The sequence below is a fragment of the Carassius gibelio genome, chromosome B15, assembly GCF_023724105.1.
Source record: "Carassius gibelio isolate Cgi1373 ecotype wild population from Czech Republic chromosome B15, carGib1.2-hapl.c, whole genome shotgun sequence".
NCBI lineage: Eukaryota > Metazoa > Chordata > Actinopteri > Cypriniformes > Cyprinidae > Carassius > Carassius gibelio.
The window spans coordinates 6,903,529-6,924,690 of NC_068410.1; the positions used below are offsets into that span (position 1 = coordinate 6,903,529).

A 21,162-nucleotide genomic window follows, 5' to 3' on the forward strand; every position below is an offset into this window, starting at 1 on the left:
ACACGTTCATAATATAGAATGGTCGTCCCCAGTTCTGCTGGCAGTTCTCCCTGTCAATCTCACAATATGTGTTCAACCTCAACCAGGCTGCAGAGGGAGATAACACACACACACACACACAGTGGGCAAAGGACCTGTCAGCTGGCAGGAAGACACACACAACCCCATAATTGTTTGAGAGCTTTCTTAACTGAATCTCTTTATGCTGAAGACTAAAGGTTATTAAGAACCTCTGTGATTCACGAGCCAAATAGAGTCTCTCTCTCTGCTTTCACGTTCACTTTGGCTCTTAAATGGCTCTGAAAGATTTCCACACAGTGCAGGTCAGCATTAAATTACACCTTATTGATAAGCTGCCAAGATCACACCTGCATTTTTTATATTTAGCATTGTATTCAACTGATTAGTGAAATAATTGCAAATATTTATTGATTATATCTATATAGAAACATATTCCTTCTCCTGGAAAGAGGTCTTCCTCTGTTATCTTTGGACGTGTTTCCAAGCCTTTGGCTTTTACACACTAGAAAAATCTGTGTTTTATAAAGTGGTCTGTGTATGTTTAAGTTGGTGGGACAAAGTTGCATTATGCATTGGCTCTGAAACATAGATTTTATTCAAACAAGCAATTAAAAATAGTGACATCTGCTAAAGTACAATTAAAAGCAGATTCGCACACATCCGCAAAACATTCTTTCCGATGACACATCAATAGCCTCGAAAAACATAGTCAATGAGAGCTATCATCGTTGTTAAACGACAAATATAATTGCTTTTATTTTCTTTTATACATTTTAGATAGGGTGAAGAATACGTGAAAGACGGGAAAAGGAAACATGGAAGAGTAAAAAAAAGAATAAGTCAAAAGGAAACGGTGCGCGGTGAGAAATTAACACGACGTGAAAGTTTTCCAGAAGAAGTTCTTGCATCCGGCTTTGCGCTCGCGAGGTGCCAGCATAGGACCGGCGGCGCGCTCGAGCTCCAGACGCACTTCATCTTTCTCCACAGCGCGAGACAGATCCTCGGGCTCCAGCGCCTCGTTTTCTGCTTGCACGAGTTCTGAGAGCAAGTCTGCAAGTGTGTATCTGGCGAGTTCCTGAAGAAATCAAGAGAGAGAGAGAGAGAGACAGAGAAACTTTAGTATGTTTGCATACTTGTTGCCAAAGGTGCACTCGATATTGTGAACTCTCTCTCAAAAAAAAAAAAAAAAAAAAAAAAAACGGTACAACGCTGTCACTGGACTGATACCCGAAAGCTAAAAATTACATCTGTGTACCTTATTTGCTCCTAAATGTTACATATTAACACCTCAAATGTACATATTATGGCCTTTTGAAAGCGTACCACCCCAGTGAATGCTATTTTTCAAGAGAAGAAAGAAAAATCTAAATGCACGAAGCAAGTAACTGTCTAATAATATAGGCACTGATTTAGTTTTACATTTTTTTAAACATTGTTTTAAATAGAGCATAAGTTTGCAACTTGTATATTTTTGCTCCATAGAAATCTTTTAACTTCAGTCGGACTGACAACCGACATTCGTCATATGACTTTATTTACGTTTTATATGTAGACACAAATTTATATTCTTTAATGTTTAACGATTATGTTATATATTTTAGATATAATTTCTACTTTTTTCTGCCATGGGACGTTCTTTTTCCTTTTCTGGTTCCATTGTCATCAATTTATGTTTGTGTGAGATTATATTAATAATCAACATTATGCAAGTTCAAACGACGTTTCCATTCTCTCAATGAGTTAAGTCTCAAGACTTTGACGCTTTCGTCGATTTCAGCACCATGGACAGTGATTTTAGTTTGTTTGCTACTGGGTTGAGAACTCGATATAAAGTCATTTGTAACATATATAAAATTACAAAAACTAGTATTTTATGTATGCATTCGTTTACCTGTTTTCCAGCCGGGTTAAGGAGAGATCTCTGCAGAAGTTGGCGAAGTTTGGCGTCTGTCGGTGCTGCTGAGACGCTGCAGACGGCAAGCGCCAAGGACAGGAGCGCCAGTGCGCACTGGATACGCGTGGAGAGCATCCTTGAAAGTATTGATTTGGTAGGAAATTAAAAGAAGAGAGATGTGTCGGGTAGCGCTGCGCAAGTTGTAAGTTGCCTCTTCTATCTATTTGCGCCTTCTGTTGCAGCTCATTCCTCCAAAGTTGCCTTTTAAACCATCCGCCTGACGTCAGGAGGCGAGGGGGGTTTCCTCCGCGTGCGCTCGAGTGATGCTGAGTGACAAATATGACACCGATTAGGGGCGTGAATCCGACTGGAGGTGAAAGGGATTAATGATCGATTTAACCTGCAATCGTCACTCCAACCCTGCACACACATACTGTATTTTTTCCTCTTTTTCAGAGTTTGTAGACACTGACCAAGTCTATACCCGCAACAAGGATAGTAAAATCTTAAATCACTAACAAAACTTAATATTTTTGAACAGTTTAAGTGGAAGGGAAATATACTATAAACAAAGTTAAGAATTTAGCACACAGTCATCTCTTACAACACTGCATCTAGTCCTCACTAATATGTTTGTGGCTCAGAGTATGAATGAAAGATAGAGAATATAATTTCACAATATTCTGCAGGTTATGAAAAAAAGCCGTCAGAATATACAGATAACTGAATCGAACAGCAAGTCTGTGTGGGGATTTTTCAGTGACTCTTTGTACACGTTACATAATTGCGCCAGAAGCTGGCGACTCGTGATTTTTAGTGAATCTCAAACAGCGAGTCATTGAATCACTTTTCAACCGATTCGTCGGCAAATGTTGATTAATTTAGAAACGAAAACACTCATTCAACCGATTCACTCAAACTCCCGATTCATTCTGGAATTAAAATAGCGATATTATCTAATTACACATTATATTAAAAAAGTGTTTAATTGAATCATTTAGGCAACTGGTTTGTTCAAACACACTGAATCGTTTAGGAATGCTATGTCACTATATTGATAAAACCTTTGTGTTTAGAACTTAGGCTAGTTAACTGTAAATACATTCAAAAATTTAATTTGCAAATATTACATTTTGTTAATTTTAGTGTCATAACACACTCTTGTTATATTGCCTCATCAAAATCTGTTTAGACTATAGGCCTATAATCATAAAAGTTAACAATAATAATAATAAAAAAAAAGTCAAGAAGAAACTGGTTTAAAACTATATAGAAATCATATTCCTAGGGCAGATTCCAGTGCTGGTTCCAAGTGGTTTCTCTGGTTATTCGCCCAGGTTAAAGACATTAATTGATGGTGGTTTGGTTTACACCGCTTCATGCGTGTGCGCATTGACGTCAAGGTTTTCTGAGAAGAGCCTCGTGTCCTACTGCTTTCCCCGGGCCGGGCGGATAGTGGATCTGTTTGCCTCTTCCCTCCGTGGGGGTTCTCGGTCACCTCCGTTCTTCTAATCAAGACACAAGCGCCGATTAGGTGATGGTAATGGCCAGTCATGATCCACGCCGTGCGCGCCTTCTGATCCGTGATGTCTTAAAGGAGAACTCGTGCTAATTCCATTGAACCCATGGGGACGGTGTGACGGTCGCACCCGCTCATGGCCTGCGAACCCGGTGACTTGAGACTCGTCCGATCAGCATTATTTACGCAGTTACTATTTTTCGCACACCAGCAAGCTGCGCACGATGTTAAGTGCAAATGAATTTCAGACTAACCCTTACCGACAGTATTTTTCACAGCCTGTATTTTTCAATGCTAATTGCAGTCATGTGCTCCGAGCACACGCAGTAGCCTTTGGCGGTTGAGACTACAAACATATTTAGACACATGGCTGATGGCAATGATTTCTATTAGTGCTATAGAGTTTGGCAGAGGCCACCGAACTGCATATAGGCCTTCTAAACTCATGAATAAGTTTAGATTCACCACATTCTTGACAATACATGCAAAAATTCACAGAGACACACATAGTTAAACACAAAGGTCATGAAAGTATTTGAAAGTTGTATGAAAGTTTTTTTATTATTATTGATCAAACCAACTGGCATTTATTTTAAATAAAGAAATTATTTCACAAGGTTAGCTTTTAAATGATAAAACAACAGATATTGGCCAAAAGTGAGAAAAAAAGTAGCTGTTGCAGATTATAAAATATATTACAAAACAGCTGAAAAGTCACTTCTGAGAAAAGCGTTATTATTTTTTTTAGCAGATGCCCCTTGGTTTTATATTTTGCTACTAATTTGATTAAAAAAAAAAACATTAATTCATGTGCATTTTAAGCATTCAAATAAGTTCAAGTAACACTCGCAAATACAGACACTCTTACCAAGTGTTCTCCATTGGTTTAACAAACCTGCAGTGTTTTAATTAAAGCTTCGCTTTATTGAAGGCAGTTTACAATCTCATTTTCTCTTTTCTCTGTGAAATGGATGTTGGCCTTTTCTCATTATAAAGAATGTGCTGATTGAAGTTAAAATTGAGCGGCTGAAATCCTACACTGTTGCAAGAAAAGGCCTTTCTGATTAACCACACAAACCAAAGAATTTTTAATTTGTAATTTAATAAAACTAATCGCTAATCAGAATTGGGCTTCAAACAGCAGCCAACTGGTTCCCCAGTCACTTTTCTGTTTGATTATGAGTCTTACTTCAGGTTTGGGAATGTTAATTAAAGGTGCTTGCTAAGGGTGATTGCTCATACTTAGACAACAGTTGGAACACTTAATGCATGTTTTTAACCCGTAACATCAATTATTCATCTTTGGAGTGTAATTTGTCCAGAGACAAGAATGAGAACCCAAATTAAAAGCATTACTTTCTCTATGTAATAAACCTTGCGACTTTTACCTGTATGCTATTGCAACCTGCACTATGGTCATTCTAGGAATAGTTCACCCAAAAATGAAAATTCACTTAAAATGTATTCACCCTCCGGTCATTCATTATATAGATGAGTTTGTTTCTTTGTCAGAACAGATTTGGGTATCACTTCCTCACCAAAAAGTCCTCAGTGAATGGGTGCCGTCAAAATGAGAATCTAAACAGATGAAAAAACATCACAATAATCCACAAGTAATCCACACTTCTCCAGTCCATCAATTAACATCCTGTGAAGCAAAAATCTGCATGTTTGTAAGAAACAAATCCAGCATTAAGATGTTTTTAACTTCAAACTATTGTTTTCAGCTGATACAAGTCATCTATCCATAATATTGTTTCTCTGTTGAAGTTGTCTTGTGTCATGTGAATGACTTGTGGATTATTTTTGTTTTTATCAGCTGTTTGGACTCTCATTCTGACGGCACCCATTCACTGCAGTGGATCCCTTGGTGAACAAGTGAAATAATAATAAATCTCTCCAAATTTTTTTCTAATGAAGCAATTAACTCATCTACATCCTGGGTGGCCTGAGGGTGGGAAATTTTTAATCAAATTGTAATTTTTGTGTGAACATTTCCTTTCAAGCAGGTTTAATGAGAGAGAAAATGAGCTGAAGAAAAATGTGCAACAAAACAACTATTGCAAATGTTGTTGTGGAGCCCAGTGGTTAAGCAAGTATTTAACAATGATACAACAGGTGTAAAAGTAGTATCTGAGCCATATCTACTGGCCAAAATACCTTTGAGAGTTAGGGGTCATTTCTTTTCACTTGAGCTATATTGAGCAACCAGTGACTTTTAATATAATGGTTAAGCTGTGTATTCACATTCCCAGTCATCTCAATTGCAGTCGCTTGGCTAGCAGATCTAGCCAAACATCTTTGCTAATGCGTGCTCCAGAAATAAACAAATAAAAAAAAATCTCCAGTAAATGCCACATGTCTGATTACAATGGAACCATAAAAAAGCGACATATTTTAAAGACTACTTAAAACAACATAGCCAATGCATAGCAACCCAAGCATAATGGTGTTCAATTAAATCGATTGTAATTTTAATTGGAATTTATGGAGTGCGACTTTCCAGGAAACTTTGAATTTTGGAAAGAGAGAAGTTTGACTGATGAGGTGCTAATAAGGCTCATCTGTTTTACTGGCAAAGTCATTAACCTCTGTCAAACACACACACACACACACACACACACACAAATACAAAATGAAGTCAGGTGCTTAGTGTCACTCCAAGTGGCCATAGCAATCTGGACACATCTGTCCATCATCTGGAAGAAGCAGAGTGGCCAGTCCACAATCACCTTAACATTCATTTCTCCAGCAGTGGTTAGAAAAATAACATTTTAAAACAAAGTCATGTCACCTGTACATATACCACAAACCCACTGTGCAACACACACATTCTCACATGCTGGAGGTGATGATGAAGTCTTTCATGGCCACCTGGCTTAGGATGATGTGTGTGTGTGTGTGTGTGTGTGTGAAGAGGAGGAAATGGGATGTGTCAAGGTGGATGTCTGGGGTTTGGGGGATGGCGGATTGCATGCTCCATTAATTTCAAGTTTAATCACATCTACTTTCCACTCATTTTACCTCCCTCCCTTAACCTTTTTCTTCTTCAATGCCATCCTGTCACCTCCCTTAACTGCTTCTCCACCTTCTTCCTTCCATAAATAAATTTACTCCAGCGTATCATTCATCATATAAATTTATTTGTAGACTAATTTGTTATCATAACTAGAAACTGAAGTAAAAGACAGACTTAGAAAGAGATCACACATAATGAAATAAATGTATTTATTATATAAATGTTTAAAGAAATCTCATTAATGATTTTATGTATCTTCATATCTTAAAGAGTAAACTATGAAATATAAAACAAAATGTTAAATGTATGTATATATATATGAAATCATTGATTAAATATATTTATTTTAATTATATATATTGAAAATAATTGCAATATGTTTGATTACTCACACATACACACACACATATATATATTACATAAACAAATTACATTAGGATTTAGATAAAGATTTTAGATACAGAGAAGGGAAGGAGATAAAGAGAGAAGGATATGCCAACACAGATGCAGATCAGATGAATAAATGCTTTGTTTTGAATTGCATGCTCTTAAATGTATCCGTCAGGTTTCGGGCTCGTCAGAGACTTGGAGGAATTACTCACCATGCCCTTTGTCCACCTCGCAGGCTCTTCCTCCTCCGCCGGCATTTTCTCTTTCCTCACTTCCACACACACACATATAAAGCGTGGAAATTTGTGTATGAAAGTGTGAAATGACTTGCAGCCACACGCATACACACACACACATAAGCTCACAGCAGAATAAGTGAACACAGAACCTGTCATTCTCACAACAAACACATGGAAATTTACCACAAACACACATAAATGCAATCCATTCATCCCTTCAATTAGACTACCAGGGTTTATTAATTTTATTATTTCAAATAAATTGTGAATGATGATTTCCTGTGCAAAACTGTTGCGATTCTACAGTGTTGCTATGCAGTATTTAGGCCTATGCCAAATAAATCCATTGCTCAAATTTCTAACACTTGGTCTTTATGACTTGGTTCACCCACTCAATATCCGTGCAGTGTTTTCTCTGTTTAATCACACAAGAGGTGAAAACTGACTGTCTATATGTATGTTTATGATAGAAGCAAATCCAAAAGCTGGAATAAAAGTAATGTATACAGAACAGCAAACTAAGCTTCTGATGAAAATAAGCTTCTGGTGTTTACTGAAATGAAATTAAGGCCAGTCTGTTTGTTGCCAGCCGGTGTGTTCTGTTTGCGCTTGCTATTGGTGGATGAAATCATAAAATTGTTCTTTTTGATTTCTTACAATCCATTCTTATCATCTCTGTCCCATCGAAAGATTTTTAATAAACTGCCAGCTAATTTTAAGAAATTACACAAAGATGAGCAAAGTTTAAATGAATCAAGCATGAGACATGTGAGTTGTTGATACATTTTTCATACTGGAAACAATCCCATAAGTCTTTTAATTATGTTAAAGGTCAACTTGCAATTTTAGGCTTTTATCTCCCTCGTTTTTCTCACATTTATGCTTGAATAGACTGAAATGCCCAATAGCAGCATCAACATAATGGCATCCTCCTTTACAACTATACATACAAAATCATGAATACTTACAAATCTGTTGAAATCCTTTAAAAACTGGAAACTTTGTGAGGATAACTTCACAGGTGAGTTGGTTCAGTGCTCAGACACCCCAGAGCAAAACATTCATTTATTAGTAAATGATAGAAAATCTTTATCTGAGAATGAGCTTTTTAATGGCAGTTTTATTAATAAATGAAATCCAGAGAGCCTAACACAAGTAAAATCAATTGCACTCTGTTTAGATTGAGTTAACTCAAATCAATGCTCATTAAGTATGAAATATGAGAAAATCTATGACACGTAGAATCAGAACAGGATGCAAAATTAGGTAAATGCTTGTTAAACATAGTGGCATTAAACGTTTAACTAATGTCATTTATAACATATCCATTAAAATCCACCTTTGAATGCTATTTGTAAAAACATTAAAGTCTACAATGTAAGTAAAAAGGTTTTCATTTTGGAAACATACATTGTACATTCCAGTGTCTATGCATAAAAAATGTATGTGCTATAAACCCACACTTTATGTGGGTGATTTTTCAACTAGGGGAACTTTTGCCTCTCACAGAAATGATGTTAAATAAAAATGCTTTAAAAATAAAGGATAGCTTGTTTTTAATGACTATTTAAGAGTGTTGACGTGTTCACACACAGATTTAAATAATTTTCTAGCAATAGTAAATGTATACTGTATATATTTTTTTAAATCAAGAAATATATATATAATATGTGCATAGATATGTGTGTGTGTGTGTGTGTGTGTATACGCACAAACTTTGAAGAATACTTACTTTGCATGAAATCCTATGCAGAGACATTGCATTCTGTCTTTCATTGATAAAGTTAATGCTTTCTGTAAAATGTTCTGCATCCAGTATGTAGAGAACATGATTCAACATTTTGGCAGTTGTGTGAATTGTGAGCTTCAAACATCTCCCTATGATACAACATTACTCACTGTATTTCTTATCAGGCTCAAGAAAACACTCACACAGTCGCAAACAAATGGTACTGCTGTGAAGTGTTACACCCTGTGTGAGTGTGTAATAGCAGAATCAATGGTATTTAGTGATGGAGCAGTCGGGCAGAGACGAGAGAAAAGAGCACCTGGCAGCGGAATCATTCAGCATTGATATTTAAACACATCCTCGCCGAACCCCGTCTACCCACTCTCACACTGCTAATCAGCTCTTCAACTCAGACGGAGAGAACATACTGTGTGTGTGTGTGTGTGTGTGTGTGTGTGTGTGTGTGTGTGTCAATGTCTTTGAGCAGGTCAAAATGATCTCCTGAACATCTCAAAATAAATTGCTTTCAAACTTTTAATCTCCGTTTCTGTGCATCTTCTTCTTTTATGCAGCTTAAATAACACCAAATCTCTTTCTCCTGTGTCAGGAATACGAAAATGTAACCAGTTTCTGGCGCTTTTCATGCATATGCAGAATTCATGCTAATCAGCAGACATCTCCAAACTACTTTGCTTGTTTAACGAATTGCGCAATTATCCGTTTTTCGTCACATGCACTTCTTAATTGCTTAATTTATTTAGTTCCTTTTGAAGCTGTCGCTACAATCAGACACAGTTTGCCATGATGTCACTTCCTACGGTCACCTCTGTGATTTACATATTTATTTGAATGTGATTCATACTTGCTTACATATTCCATTCTAAGGGTTCCAGAACAATGTGCTGCGAAGGCATGAAATCTCACTGTGACATCATTCTTCATTCCATTCTATTTTCCTCTTGCAGCCACTAATTGTATCCCTTAAAACTTATTGTTGATATTCGAAAAGACAAATAATTTTTTTCTTATGAAAATAATTTCTTCATGCCTTACAATGGGTTAAATTTTAAATCTACAACCTTAGTCTAGACTTTGTGCGTCAGAAAAAACAAGAGCGCAGCCATCTTTAGAACTTCAACTTTTGCGGTTAATCTACAGCAGTAGGGCCCAATCCTGCTCCTGGAGGGCCAATGTCCTGCAGACTGTAGCTGCAACACACTTGCCTGTAAGTTTCTAGTGAGTCTGAAAAACTTGATGAGTTTGTTCAAGTGTGTTTATTAAGGATTAAAACTGAGCTTTGCAGGAAAGTGGCCTTCTAGGAACAGGTTTAGACAGCCCTGATCAATGGGGAAGTCGTGGCCTAATGGTTAGAGAGTCAGACTCCCAATCGAAAGGTTGTGAGTTGGAGTCCAGGGCCGGACGGAATTGTGGTTGGGGGGAGTGCATGTACAGTTCTCTCTCCACCTTCAATACCACGACTTAGGTGCCCTTGAGCAAGGCACTGAACCCCCAACTGCTCCCCGGGCGCTGCAGCATAAATGGCTGCCCACTGCTCCAGGTGTGTGCTCACAGTGTGTGTGTGTGTGTTCACTGTTCTGTGTGTGTGCACTTCGGATGGGTTAAATGCAGAGCACAAATTCTGAGTATGAATGTCACGCCACTTTTTACAATAGCATCACTGTTGAAGAGTAATTAGCTGGTGAAGTGGATTTACTTTTTAAAAGGGAAAAGTTACCATGAGAATTGTAATGTTTAAAGCAGATGTCATCATAACAAATGTCAGTTAGACTGGGTAGATTTTAAAACCAGTGGTTCATTTATAAAATTCGTATGACCCTACCTTCACTTTGTGGAATACAAACGGAAGACAAGAAGTGTGGAAAAGGGGCGGGGATACATTAGGCCTATACCATGAATATGCAAATGTGTTCCACCTGCATCCAGCAATCATACCAACTTTGACTATCTGCTACACTTTCACTTCACTTATGTTGTAAATGCTATCCAATGGCAAATTACAATATTGGATTAATTAAGCCATATATGCATGTTTGAAGCATTAAGTGACTCTGAAGAAGAAGAGCGAATTACACAGTGTTGTTTACAAGTCAATGTATCAGAATGATAATGCATTTTATGTACCACTCTCTACAACGTTGCACGCATAATTAACATAATTAGCCTTTGGTGTGTTATGAAGCAGCTATAATAGTGTGTTGCTTACACAAACCATGCTCATGTTCACCATCTTAGACGGCTACCTTCTCAAAATCAACACAGAAATGCTTTGCTAATGATAAAGCCTCAGCCACGGGATTATTTACAGGTTTGTGACAGTAGGAAACAGGAACTAGTTCAAACATTTGTTTGTATACTGCAGAGCAAATGCTCAACAACGGTGTTGACTGATGAATTTCCACATGGTTTGCCTTTAAGCATATCAAAAACACCAGACAGACATGTAAACAACATTAAAAACTCATTTTACACCACTGTGGGTATTTAACAGGCACGCCAAAGAAGTTTACTTATATCCAGGGGTTCCATTCCCAAACACTTTTCAAAACAGCACGACCACCACAGATACAGGGAATCAATTCTATATCTCAATACATTGACATCTTAGCCTTTCTTTGGCTCTCAGTACAGCCACCCGCTGTCCTATCAGTCTGTGTTAATGCATCTGTCTGCCTGTAGTATACACACGTCTGACCTTTAAGGAAATAAGAGATGTGAAACACACCTTATTCAGACTGTATTTGCAATGGTTTGCAGGCAGAACACAGAAAATACATTATCTGCTGGATGATGAAGGTCGGGTGGTCTGCCTTCCTTACTCACTCTTCCTATATCTCCCTTTCTAAAACAGCCAAACTAGCTTTTCCATAGGACAGCATGATGATTTAACAACAGAATATTTTAGCAGTGATCATAAAGTCTGCTTCAAGCATCTGTGATTTAATGTGTTTAATTTGTCGGTGTGAAGATGATGACAAAGATCCCAGACACATTATCCCACAGCCTCAGAGCACCAACATAAAATCACACTACATATGACAAATAATATAGCCTTTACTGAGATACTTAAAATTGAAAAGATTACACAAAGCAGTATTAAATGCATAGCTCACACAAACACACACACAGACAATTGCTGGATATTTACTCACCCTCGGGCCACCCAAGACATAAATTAATTTGTTTGTTCATCAGAATAGATTTGGAGAAATTTACCATCACATCACTTGCTTATCAATAAATTGTTTTCAGTAAATGGGTACAGTCAGAATGAAAGTGCAAACAGCTAATAAAAACATCACAATAATTCATAAGAGATCAACATGATTCCAATCCATTTACTAACATATTGTTAGTAGAAAAAGTGGAAAAGCTGCATATTTGCAAGAAACAAATCCATCATTAAGGTGTTTTAATTTTTTTTCTGGCCAAATTACGAGTCCAATAATCCATAACAGTGAAGAAACAAACTCATCATTCCATATGGCCTCAGGGTGAGTACATTTTTTCAAATTTTCATTTTATTTCATTTTATATTCCTGAAAATATAGATATCTGCATGTAAAATAGTTCAGTTTTATGTATCAAAAATATGTTATTCTATTTCCATTATGAAGCATCATTAATAAGGTACTGGTGTCTCAAAAACAAAGCATTCATTCATAATGTTAGCCTCATCTTTATAAATGTGCCCATTAGCATGATAATATTTCAAATAAAAAAAAAACCTTCAGAAAAGTATCAAGATCAGTGTGCGAGAAAACAACAGTTGTCATCACTTAAACATGAGCTCATCACTTGGCTATACAGGAGAGCAGCTAAGTATCTGAGAAAGACGTATGACAAAAACATTTGCAAGTACACTAAAAACTACAACACATCACATCTGGTTAATTTCTTTCTTTCTTTCTTTGTCAAAAAATATCTCACTGACCCTCAAATTAGCCATTTTTTATATACAGAAATACCGCAACACAATAAAGGAATCCTCCAAAGTGTTTTAATGATGGAGGAAAACATATAGCCGTTCAGATGAAGCAGTTGAGTACAGTCCGGCTTCGGTTTACCCTATGAGTCACTGAGGAGGTAGAACTTTAAGCGAGTTTAAATGGGGATTTGGAGGCAGAAGTGGACATATTTGTGCTGGCTCATTTCTCTAATGTTTTTTTCCCTGCTGATGGTGCAGTGTGCTGGTAATGAAGTTAATTTAATGTCGGAGTAAAATGATTAGGAGGCGACGCTTTTTACTGCCTCGCGCGGAACACTTTCTTACTAGATACAGGACCTCATTAGAACTTTGCTGCGGTAGAAAACTTTCAAATAACATGCATAATTGAAGTTCTTTCCGGTAATGCCGATAAAACAATTAGCTATGATAAAAGCCACGTACCAGTATTTCCTAGCGTAACTGTACCCTGGCCCTGCCCTTTGATGAATCTTCATTGTCATGCCAATAAACCACATTTTATCTAAGTTGAGAATCTGAGAGTTCGCAGTCTAAGTTGAATGTTATGTCATAAAAGACCACGTATCGAGAAAGATGTCCCGTGGACTGCAATGCTACACACTTATACAGTAAACACAACATGACTAGAGTTGTTTGATTCTCAAGCATATGACTCTAATGAGCCGGTTCTTTTTAGTGAATCAAAAACATACAACGCAACTTGTGTAGTCCTATTTACGAAATGACTCTTATGAGACTTTAGCTTCTTTTTAGTAAAAGAAAACCATACAGTGCGACCAGTGTAAACTTATTCACAAACAAACTTTTAAGACTTTTAAAATTATTATTACATGTAAAACTGGTAAAAAAATAAAAAAAATAAAATGTATAGGATGAATGGACTTTGGATAAAAGTGTCTGCTAAATGCATAATTCTGAATCAAGACATATTTCAATATAGCCTCCATATATCTATGGAGCCATCTCCATAGATATTATGCTACTTTATTTATTCAAATTGATTAATTTAACTATTGATAAAATTGTTTGTCTTTTGAACTATCCCTTCAAATGTTTTGGCCTGAGAGAATCAGAGAATCAGATACATGAGTTCAGTCATGTATTCTCAGTATTAGTTGCCAGGGTGTGATGTAATAGACCTCTGACCAAGCCACTGTTTGTCATCAGTTCAGTCAGCGTCCATCAGCATCAGAGCATATGAAACCATACACAACACACACATGCTAGAGAGATCGTGATAGGTGGCCTAGCAGTGGGAAGAATGTTAAATGAAGTTTAATGGGATGAATGGTAGGGAGTGTTTAAGGCCTCAAAGGCTAATGGACCAGCTCAGTGTGTGCAGACAGCATGCTGGTCTTCTCAAAGCACACATAAACACTCAACGCACAGAAGCTGTGCTGTGTGTCTCTCTCTCTCTCTCTCAAATGGATGAGTGATTGTGATTTGTGTTGTTTGAATAATTATTTGATGATTGCAGACTAATGATTCTGTTAAGACCACTCACATGTATGTAATCACACTTACACACATTTATCAAAATATTTATCTAAATAAGAACGTAACAAACTTATACATTTATAACATTTATTATTATTATGAATAGTTATTATTACAACTATCTATCTATTTATCTATCCATCCATCCATCTTACCTATTGACTTAATCATATTAATCATATTGAAAAATAATATTCTAATCATAAAATATAGTGATTCATAATAATAATGATTAATAATAATTCTATTACTACTACTAATGATAATAAATGTGTAATTAGTATTATTATTAATAGTTAAAATTTGTACTCTTAATAATAATAATAATAATAATCAACTAATTAGTATTATTATTAATAATTAAAAGACAAAATAACGACTACAGACAAACCCTAAATTTAAAAAATGGCAATAAAAATACCTGCATTTTATAATTCAATATGCTGTTTGGCAACTGCAAACAGATTATAGTTAGGTTAATGAACTTATAGTATATATATTTTTTATAAACATATTATTTATATTGGACTTTAGCATAATAAATGCTAAAAATGAATTAAGCCCCCAGAGGAGGTTCTGTAAAATTTAGTTTCAGGCAAATTTTTCCTCCCAAAACATTTACAAATAAAAAAAATAACATCAAATAAAATAAAAACATGTTGTAGTTTAAAGAATTTCTTTAACTGTCTCTGAAAAGCCGGTATTATTTAAATTGCTTTTGACTTTTGCATCAGCTTAACAGCAGTTTGGCAGCATAACATTGCAACATTTGCAAATATTTGTACTAAACATTAACAAAATTAAATATGTCTCCATAAGAAACAACAGTTGGTTGTGGGCAGGCAGTGAGAGCCAATAAAGAGATATGGACCAGCTGACATGATGACTCATTACATTCAATGTGGCATGACTAATTGGTTTGATTGACAGCTGCAGATACAGTGGCCAGTATATCTCCATCTGACCAGACTCAAATAAAAATAGTTAAGTAACAAAATACCATATATAAGCTGCCCTGCAATGAATTGAAATATCTTTGGCTCTGTGCCAGTTTTCCTTCACTTATTTTTGCATGCTGAGGGGATCGTGAAAGACAGTAATGAGTCTTTGTTCAGAGAGCGTGACACGTCACTGGCTTTGCTAGAGCTGTGTGGACAGAGAAGATACGCTCAATTCATGCTTTGGGCCTATTGTCGTCCACATAACAGAGGGATTGTGGGATATTTGTGTTTTGTTTTAGCTGGATGATGGGAATTATGGGGGAATAACATGGAAAATCTTTGTGCGGGTCTGTGTGCATGAGAGAGATAGGGCTATTATTCCTAATCTCTCCATCCTATCTAGACCGAAAATTACCCTTTAATGGCTCTTATAGCTCTTTTAAAAAATATATAATTAGAAAGTATATACTAATATTTATTACATTATGTCTGATACAGTCTGGTATTTCTGGGGTCATTTACTTTTGCTCTCCATTTCAACAAATTTTCACTAGGAGAAATTAAATATTTTATTTTGATTGTAAAAATCTTAAAATAAAATAAAAAATCCTTCTGCACTCATGGTTTACAATGACTCAAACAATAAGCTTTAGAAAATGTCACACACACACACACACACACACACACACACACTACCCTCATACCAAATGGTTATTCTAATGCAAGCTTGTCAGGTAATAAGAGTGTAAGAATGATGTGTAGCCTAAACCTCTACACACACACACATACACAGTGAAAATGTGTGTAGCCTTGGTAAACAAAGCAACAGAGAGCCATTCATAATGCCTGACGAAGTCTCGCTAATCAAACAGTCCAGATGTGCTGAAATATTTGCTGTGCTTTCAGGATCATAATTAAATGACAATTACAACTGACTAACAGCCTTTTCCACCCTGTCTGCGTGGTCGTGCGCGAGCCTCAAGGGATGGAGCTGGAGTCATGGAGCAATGTCTGTTTTCACAGCTAATAACACGCTAACGAAGAACACATCAGACTGGAGTGTGTGCGCGAGAGAGAGCGAGAGAGCAAATGATGCGTGTGGGTTGTTTGTTCTCTTCATAGATGTTCCGTCAGTCATGCGTGCTCTTCTGAAGATGAGGACACGTGGCTTTTAATGGCGGAAAGGTGGACGGGGCATCTACAAACATTCAGAACAGAATCTTTTTTCGTTGCTCTCTCTCCTTTGTCATTCTAAATCATATTGGTATGTCGTGCCTCTCACAAAGTTTAATAGAACGGAATGATCCCTAATGCTTGTTAATTGCCACTAATCACCATTGTGACATCAGATAAACAAACACACGCATATCAATAATGCTAATGTTCTCTCACAAATATAGTCCAAAGAACAGATAGCATTCTAAATGTTGGCTATAGTATACCATAATATCATTCACAACAAAAATTTCTTTTATTTTTATTCTTTATTTAGAATTTTATTAACTTACAATCAATCGATTGACTGACATAACCAATTAACTTGTGGTTTGATCACAGCAGTTAGCTTAGCAAGAGATTCAAGAAGGTGTTAATTGGCATTTTCAAGTGAGGGCCTTAGCAGGAAGTGAAGCCTTTCCAGTAGAAGTTTTTGCATCCTGCTTTGCGTTCCCGAGCGGGCAGGTGGTTTGAGCTTTCCACCGACCGTTCTAGCTCCACGCGCAGGTCCTCGTTTTCACCTGCCGTTGAAACGTCAGCCTCGCGCATCTCCATTTCAGGCATGGAAAGCAGGGAAAGGAACTCCTCTACATCTTTCTTAGTCCAGTCCTGAGAGAAATGTTAAGACATAAAAAATGGGATCAATATTTAAGTTAATTTCCCCCCTTTCATTTGGAGAATAATGGTGCACATTATTTTAGATCAAGGTATACATGAGGTAACCGAGGCTAAGGGAGAAAAAACATTTTGTATTTATGGATAATGTGTGTTTTGATTAGAACTAAATGCATTCAGTTAATTCAGAGTTCCTGTATAGTAAAAGATAATGCATTTACTTGCCAAGACATAAATGAGAAAAACAGAGGGTCATTTAGAATTGTGTGTAGGCTACGCGAGTGAGAGAGAGAAAGAGAGATAGACTGGAAGTAATGATGTGTTCCTATAGAATTAGATGGGGATTGTAGTAATTTCCCACTAAATATCTATTAAATGCAAAATGAACTAGAGCATTAAACAAACTGAGGATTTCTGCAACTTGAAACTGAAATATATGGGTTCGGTTGCTTTGTTTAAAGGAAAGTCCATCCAAAAATGTAGTGAAATTCCCATTATTTACTCACCTTTATATGATCCTATTAAATCCTATTGACATAACTACATCTTTAGAAAAGAAAAAAGATTTTTTTTTTGTGCATACAATGAAAGTCAATGAGGTCCAATGTTTTGAATTCCATTGACTTTGAATTTACGGACAAAAACAGTAGAAATACTTATTTTGTGTTCTGCAGAAAAAAAGTCAGTCAGTACCTGTTTGGAGTGATATTAGGGTGAGTAAATGACAAACTATTTATTATTCATTATAGATGAATGGGAGTTTGCAATGCATGACAGCCTTAAAAATGCAGACAATGGAAAACCAGATGCTAGCTGATAAATACAGGCCCCAGATTTCATGTTAATGTTAGTTTGAGACTCACCTGTGTAGCCTCTCCAATCGCTCTTGCTCTCTGCATTAGTCTGCGATGGCGGAAGTCCAGGTCCGGCTCTAGCTGAGAATTTGCACTGCGGCCACATAGCATAAGGGACAGACCCAACAGGGCCAAATAACACTGCAGCTCACACAGTCTCATCTCAAACCTCTGTCTTTTCCGTTCACCGAGTGTCTGGTCGTAGCTGTGTTTCTGGTTCTGGTCCCTCGGAAATCCCAAGCGCTCTTTTTAAACTCTCCTTCCACTCATACGGTTGACTGACAGCTGCCCAGGTTGCTGGGTGATAGCGGATTGTGATGTCATAAAGCATTTAGATACTTCTGGTCCCACACTAATGGGAAACACTCTCATTTAGATAACGCAAATGAACGAATTGCGACTTGACAATGGGGGCTACAATAAAAGCATTAGCCTGAATGGATTCGGGTTTGTTCAGCTAATCTAAAACAAATACAACAGAGAAATGCCTGGGTGTGCGTCTCGGTCGCTCTGAAGCACACATGCCGTGGCAGAAGCGAAGAATAAAAGCCTTTATAAACTTAATTGATTCTGAATGAAGAGTTTAATGTGTGTTTCTTGAAGTGTTAACTCAAGAAGTACAAGCGTTTGTGCTGTTGGGAACATCTTCCATTCGCACTGTAAGAGATAAATGAATGAATTTAATTATAAGTGAACTCTGAATTAACTTTAAAAGCATCGATGAAAGATACAGTGGCAGCTGTGATATGGATTAGAAAACAAAGCCCAAACATAATAAATATTTACAGTAGAAGACATTATTATACTAGGACAAGTATCACTGCTCATATGGACCCTTAAACCCCTCAAACCATATTTTGAGACCAGAATATAATTTATTGGAATTGGGCTCTTTTAATACATGCTAGCAAGCAACCATATGCAGCCTTGAATCTAAAGATTACAAAAGGTTTTCATAGCAATGCCATAGAAGAACTATTAGAATAATTGAAGAATATGATGGTGGTAGGCCTTTTGGACTTTGGCTAGTAAGTAACCACTTAGCAACCAACCAGAATACCCTAGCAACAGTATGACATTGCCCTGCCAACCATCCTAAAAAAATAACCATTTTTGGTTTCCCAGCATTCTTAAAAGTAAAGGCGCTTCACGATGCCACAGAAGAATCTTTTTGGTCTAAATGGTTCCATAAAGAACCTTTAACATCTGCAGAACCTTTCTGTTTCACAAAAGGTTCTATGTGGTGAAAGAAGGTTATTCAGATTATAAAAAAAGTAAGAGAGAGATGGTTCTTTTAAGAACCTTTGACTGAATGGTAATGGCATGAAAAATGGCATTGCTGTGAAGAACCTTTTAAGCACCTTTATTTCTAAGAGTGAAATATCCTTTCAGTAAACAGTTCTTAAAATAACTTTTTAATAACAGATTTAGTATGAAGAACATTTAATAATCTAAGGGATCTTTTTTCCACTGTTAATGACCTTTTGTGCAATGGAACGGTTTTATGGATGTTCTTTATGGAATCAGAGAAGCTAATAAAATAACCTTAATTTTTACAGACAGCCTTCCAAAATTGTTAATTTATTTATTTTTCTGACTATTTTAAGAGTCTGGTTGTAGCATTTAGTTAGGACAAGTAGAACTTGGGCTTTTAAATGTGCGGTCACTTTCCTTTAATGTCACATTCAATTTAAGCTTTAGGTCACCACGTCATAATAATAATAATAATAATAATGATAAATTATAAACTAATGTTGTTTATTGAGAATTTTCAAAGCCAAACTTAAAATCACATGACAAACATTTTTGCATTAGGTATTCAAAGGAGACCCTGGCCTGACATCTTGTGGTCAGCCTTAAGCAGTCATGACTTAGAAAAGGCAAACAAATGATTTAACACCAGATTACATCATTAATATTTATATATAAAAATATATACAGTGCACATATATATAAATAAACACGGGTATATATTCATTTCATCCAAAATATTATTTATTCAATTAGTACAATGTTACTACAAATCCAAAGACAATATTCTTTATTTATGGCCTGATGGAGTATTTAAGTATAAGTTCTCTTCGGTTATAGAAGAGACGTTATTGGGATCTTACAGTATACATAGACATTTTCTAAAAAATAATAATAATATTAAGAATATACACATTGTTATTCATATTTATTATCATTATTATTATTCTGGCAAAAAAAATTAAAGGATTTTCTAATATACAGTTCTTGAGCGATTAAACATTGTAGTCAAAAAAGAGAGCATTTACTTCTACACTAAACATGTGCAACCCTGATTTTAGTTGCAATTATGAAACACATTATTTGTGAGTCATTTGGACACATGAATTACATTTTTAGCCAAATCAGCTTTCTGTGATTTATTTCAGAAAAATACAAGAAATATACACCTGACTGAGTGCAATAGAGCTGTGATAAAGCAGTTTATACAATGATGACAGTTTTCATATTTTCTGTAGAAGAATTGTTTTCAAGACTGCACTCCTGATTTCTCAGTTAATTTAGCATTGACACATTTTTATATGTAATAATTCATAAAAATTCCTGTTTACACGTGAAAACTCCTTAATGCAAGTCTATAATAAATGTCTGGTAAACTCACATTATTCACATAATGACTAAACATAAACACACGTTGTCTCTCTCTCAACATTTCTCAAGTTTCTTTTCCTTTTTCATAATCCAACAAATAGCACCATTAACTCTGAGTCATTCAGAGTTAAATATGAACAAGCTTAAATATGTTTAGCAAAACCTCAGCACCGAAAAACAGCTTTGTACAAGCAGTTTGGTACACTAAGAAACAAAACTTTGATTCTTTCTTGAATAAAGTCCTAATAGCAAGTAGATCTATAGTAAAGTATTTGCATACTAAAGTGGAAAATCATAGTCTAAATGATAAGCACACCTTGCTTACACTGACAATTGCACACACATCCAAAATACATAATCAGGGAATTACTGAATTTTAATTTATGATATTTAGGGAATTACTTAAAGGATTTGTATTCAAATAAATTCGGTGAACTCTGAAGAGACTATGCTTTTTATCACTATTTGATTATTAAATTAGCAACATTAGCATATCTGTTTATAGAGTGTTACTAAGGAAGACATTAATGTCAAGTGTGTTAGTTAACAATTAATAATGACAAAAATAAACAAAATATTTAAACTTTAATTACTAAACTGTTTTTCAGTAGCATTACTAGAG

General features: G+C 36.0%; 2 protein-coding genes across 2 annotated transcripts; both read right to left on the minus strand.

The window, feature by feature from the left end:
- Positions 1–598: 598 nt before the first annotated feature.
- sst1.1 (somatostatin 1, tandem duplicate 1) lies at positions 599–2,158 on the minus strand. The gene is made up of 2 exons (XM_052576431.1): positions 1,913–2,158; positions 599–1,096 (listed from the first exon to the last, which is right to left on the minus strand). Exons 1-2 carry the CDS (start codon positions 2,048–2,050, stop codon positions 890–892), a joined length of 345 nt encoding a protein of 114 aa, XP_052432391.1. The 5' UTR covers positions 2,051–2,158; the 3' UTR covers positions 599–889.
- A 14,541-nt stretch (positions 2,159–16,699) lies between these two features.
- sst1.2 (somatostatin 1, tandem duplicate 2) lies at positions 16,700–18,152 on the minus strand. Its single transcript, XM_052576495.1, has 2 exons — positions 17,928–18,152; positions 16,700–17,058 (listed from the first exon to the last, which is right to left on the minus strand). The coding sequence occupies exons 1-2, from the start codon at positions 18,078–18,080 to the stop codon at positions 16,849–16,851; spliced, it is 363 nt and encodes a 120-aa protein (XP_052432455.1). The 5' UTR covers positions 18,081–18,152; the 3' UTR covers positions 16,700–16,848.
- Between the last annotated feature and the right edge of the window lie 3,010 nt (positions 18,153–21,162).

What these genes read in the sequence shown, in the direction of transcription:
- sst1.1 (XM_052576431.1), bottom strand. Translation starts at nt 2,050, where the DNA reads ATGCTCTCCACGCGTATCCAGTGCGCACTGGCGCTCCTGTCCTTGGCG. An exon ending in TTAACCCGGCTGGAAAACAG is followed by an intron (nt 1,097 to 1,912) that starts GTAAACGAATGC and finishes TGATTTCTTCAG; the next exon opens with GAACTCGCCAGATACACACT.
- sst1.2 (XM_052576495.1), bottom strand. Translation starts at nt 18,080, where the DNA reads ATGAGACTGTGTGAGCTGCAGTGTTATTTGGCCCTGTTGGGTCTGTCC. An exon ending in CGATTGGAGAGGCTACACAG is followed by an intron (nt 17,059 to 17,927) that starts GTGAGTCTCAAA and finishes CATTTCTCTCAG; the next exon opens with GACTGGACTAAGAAAGATGT.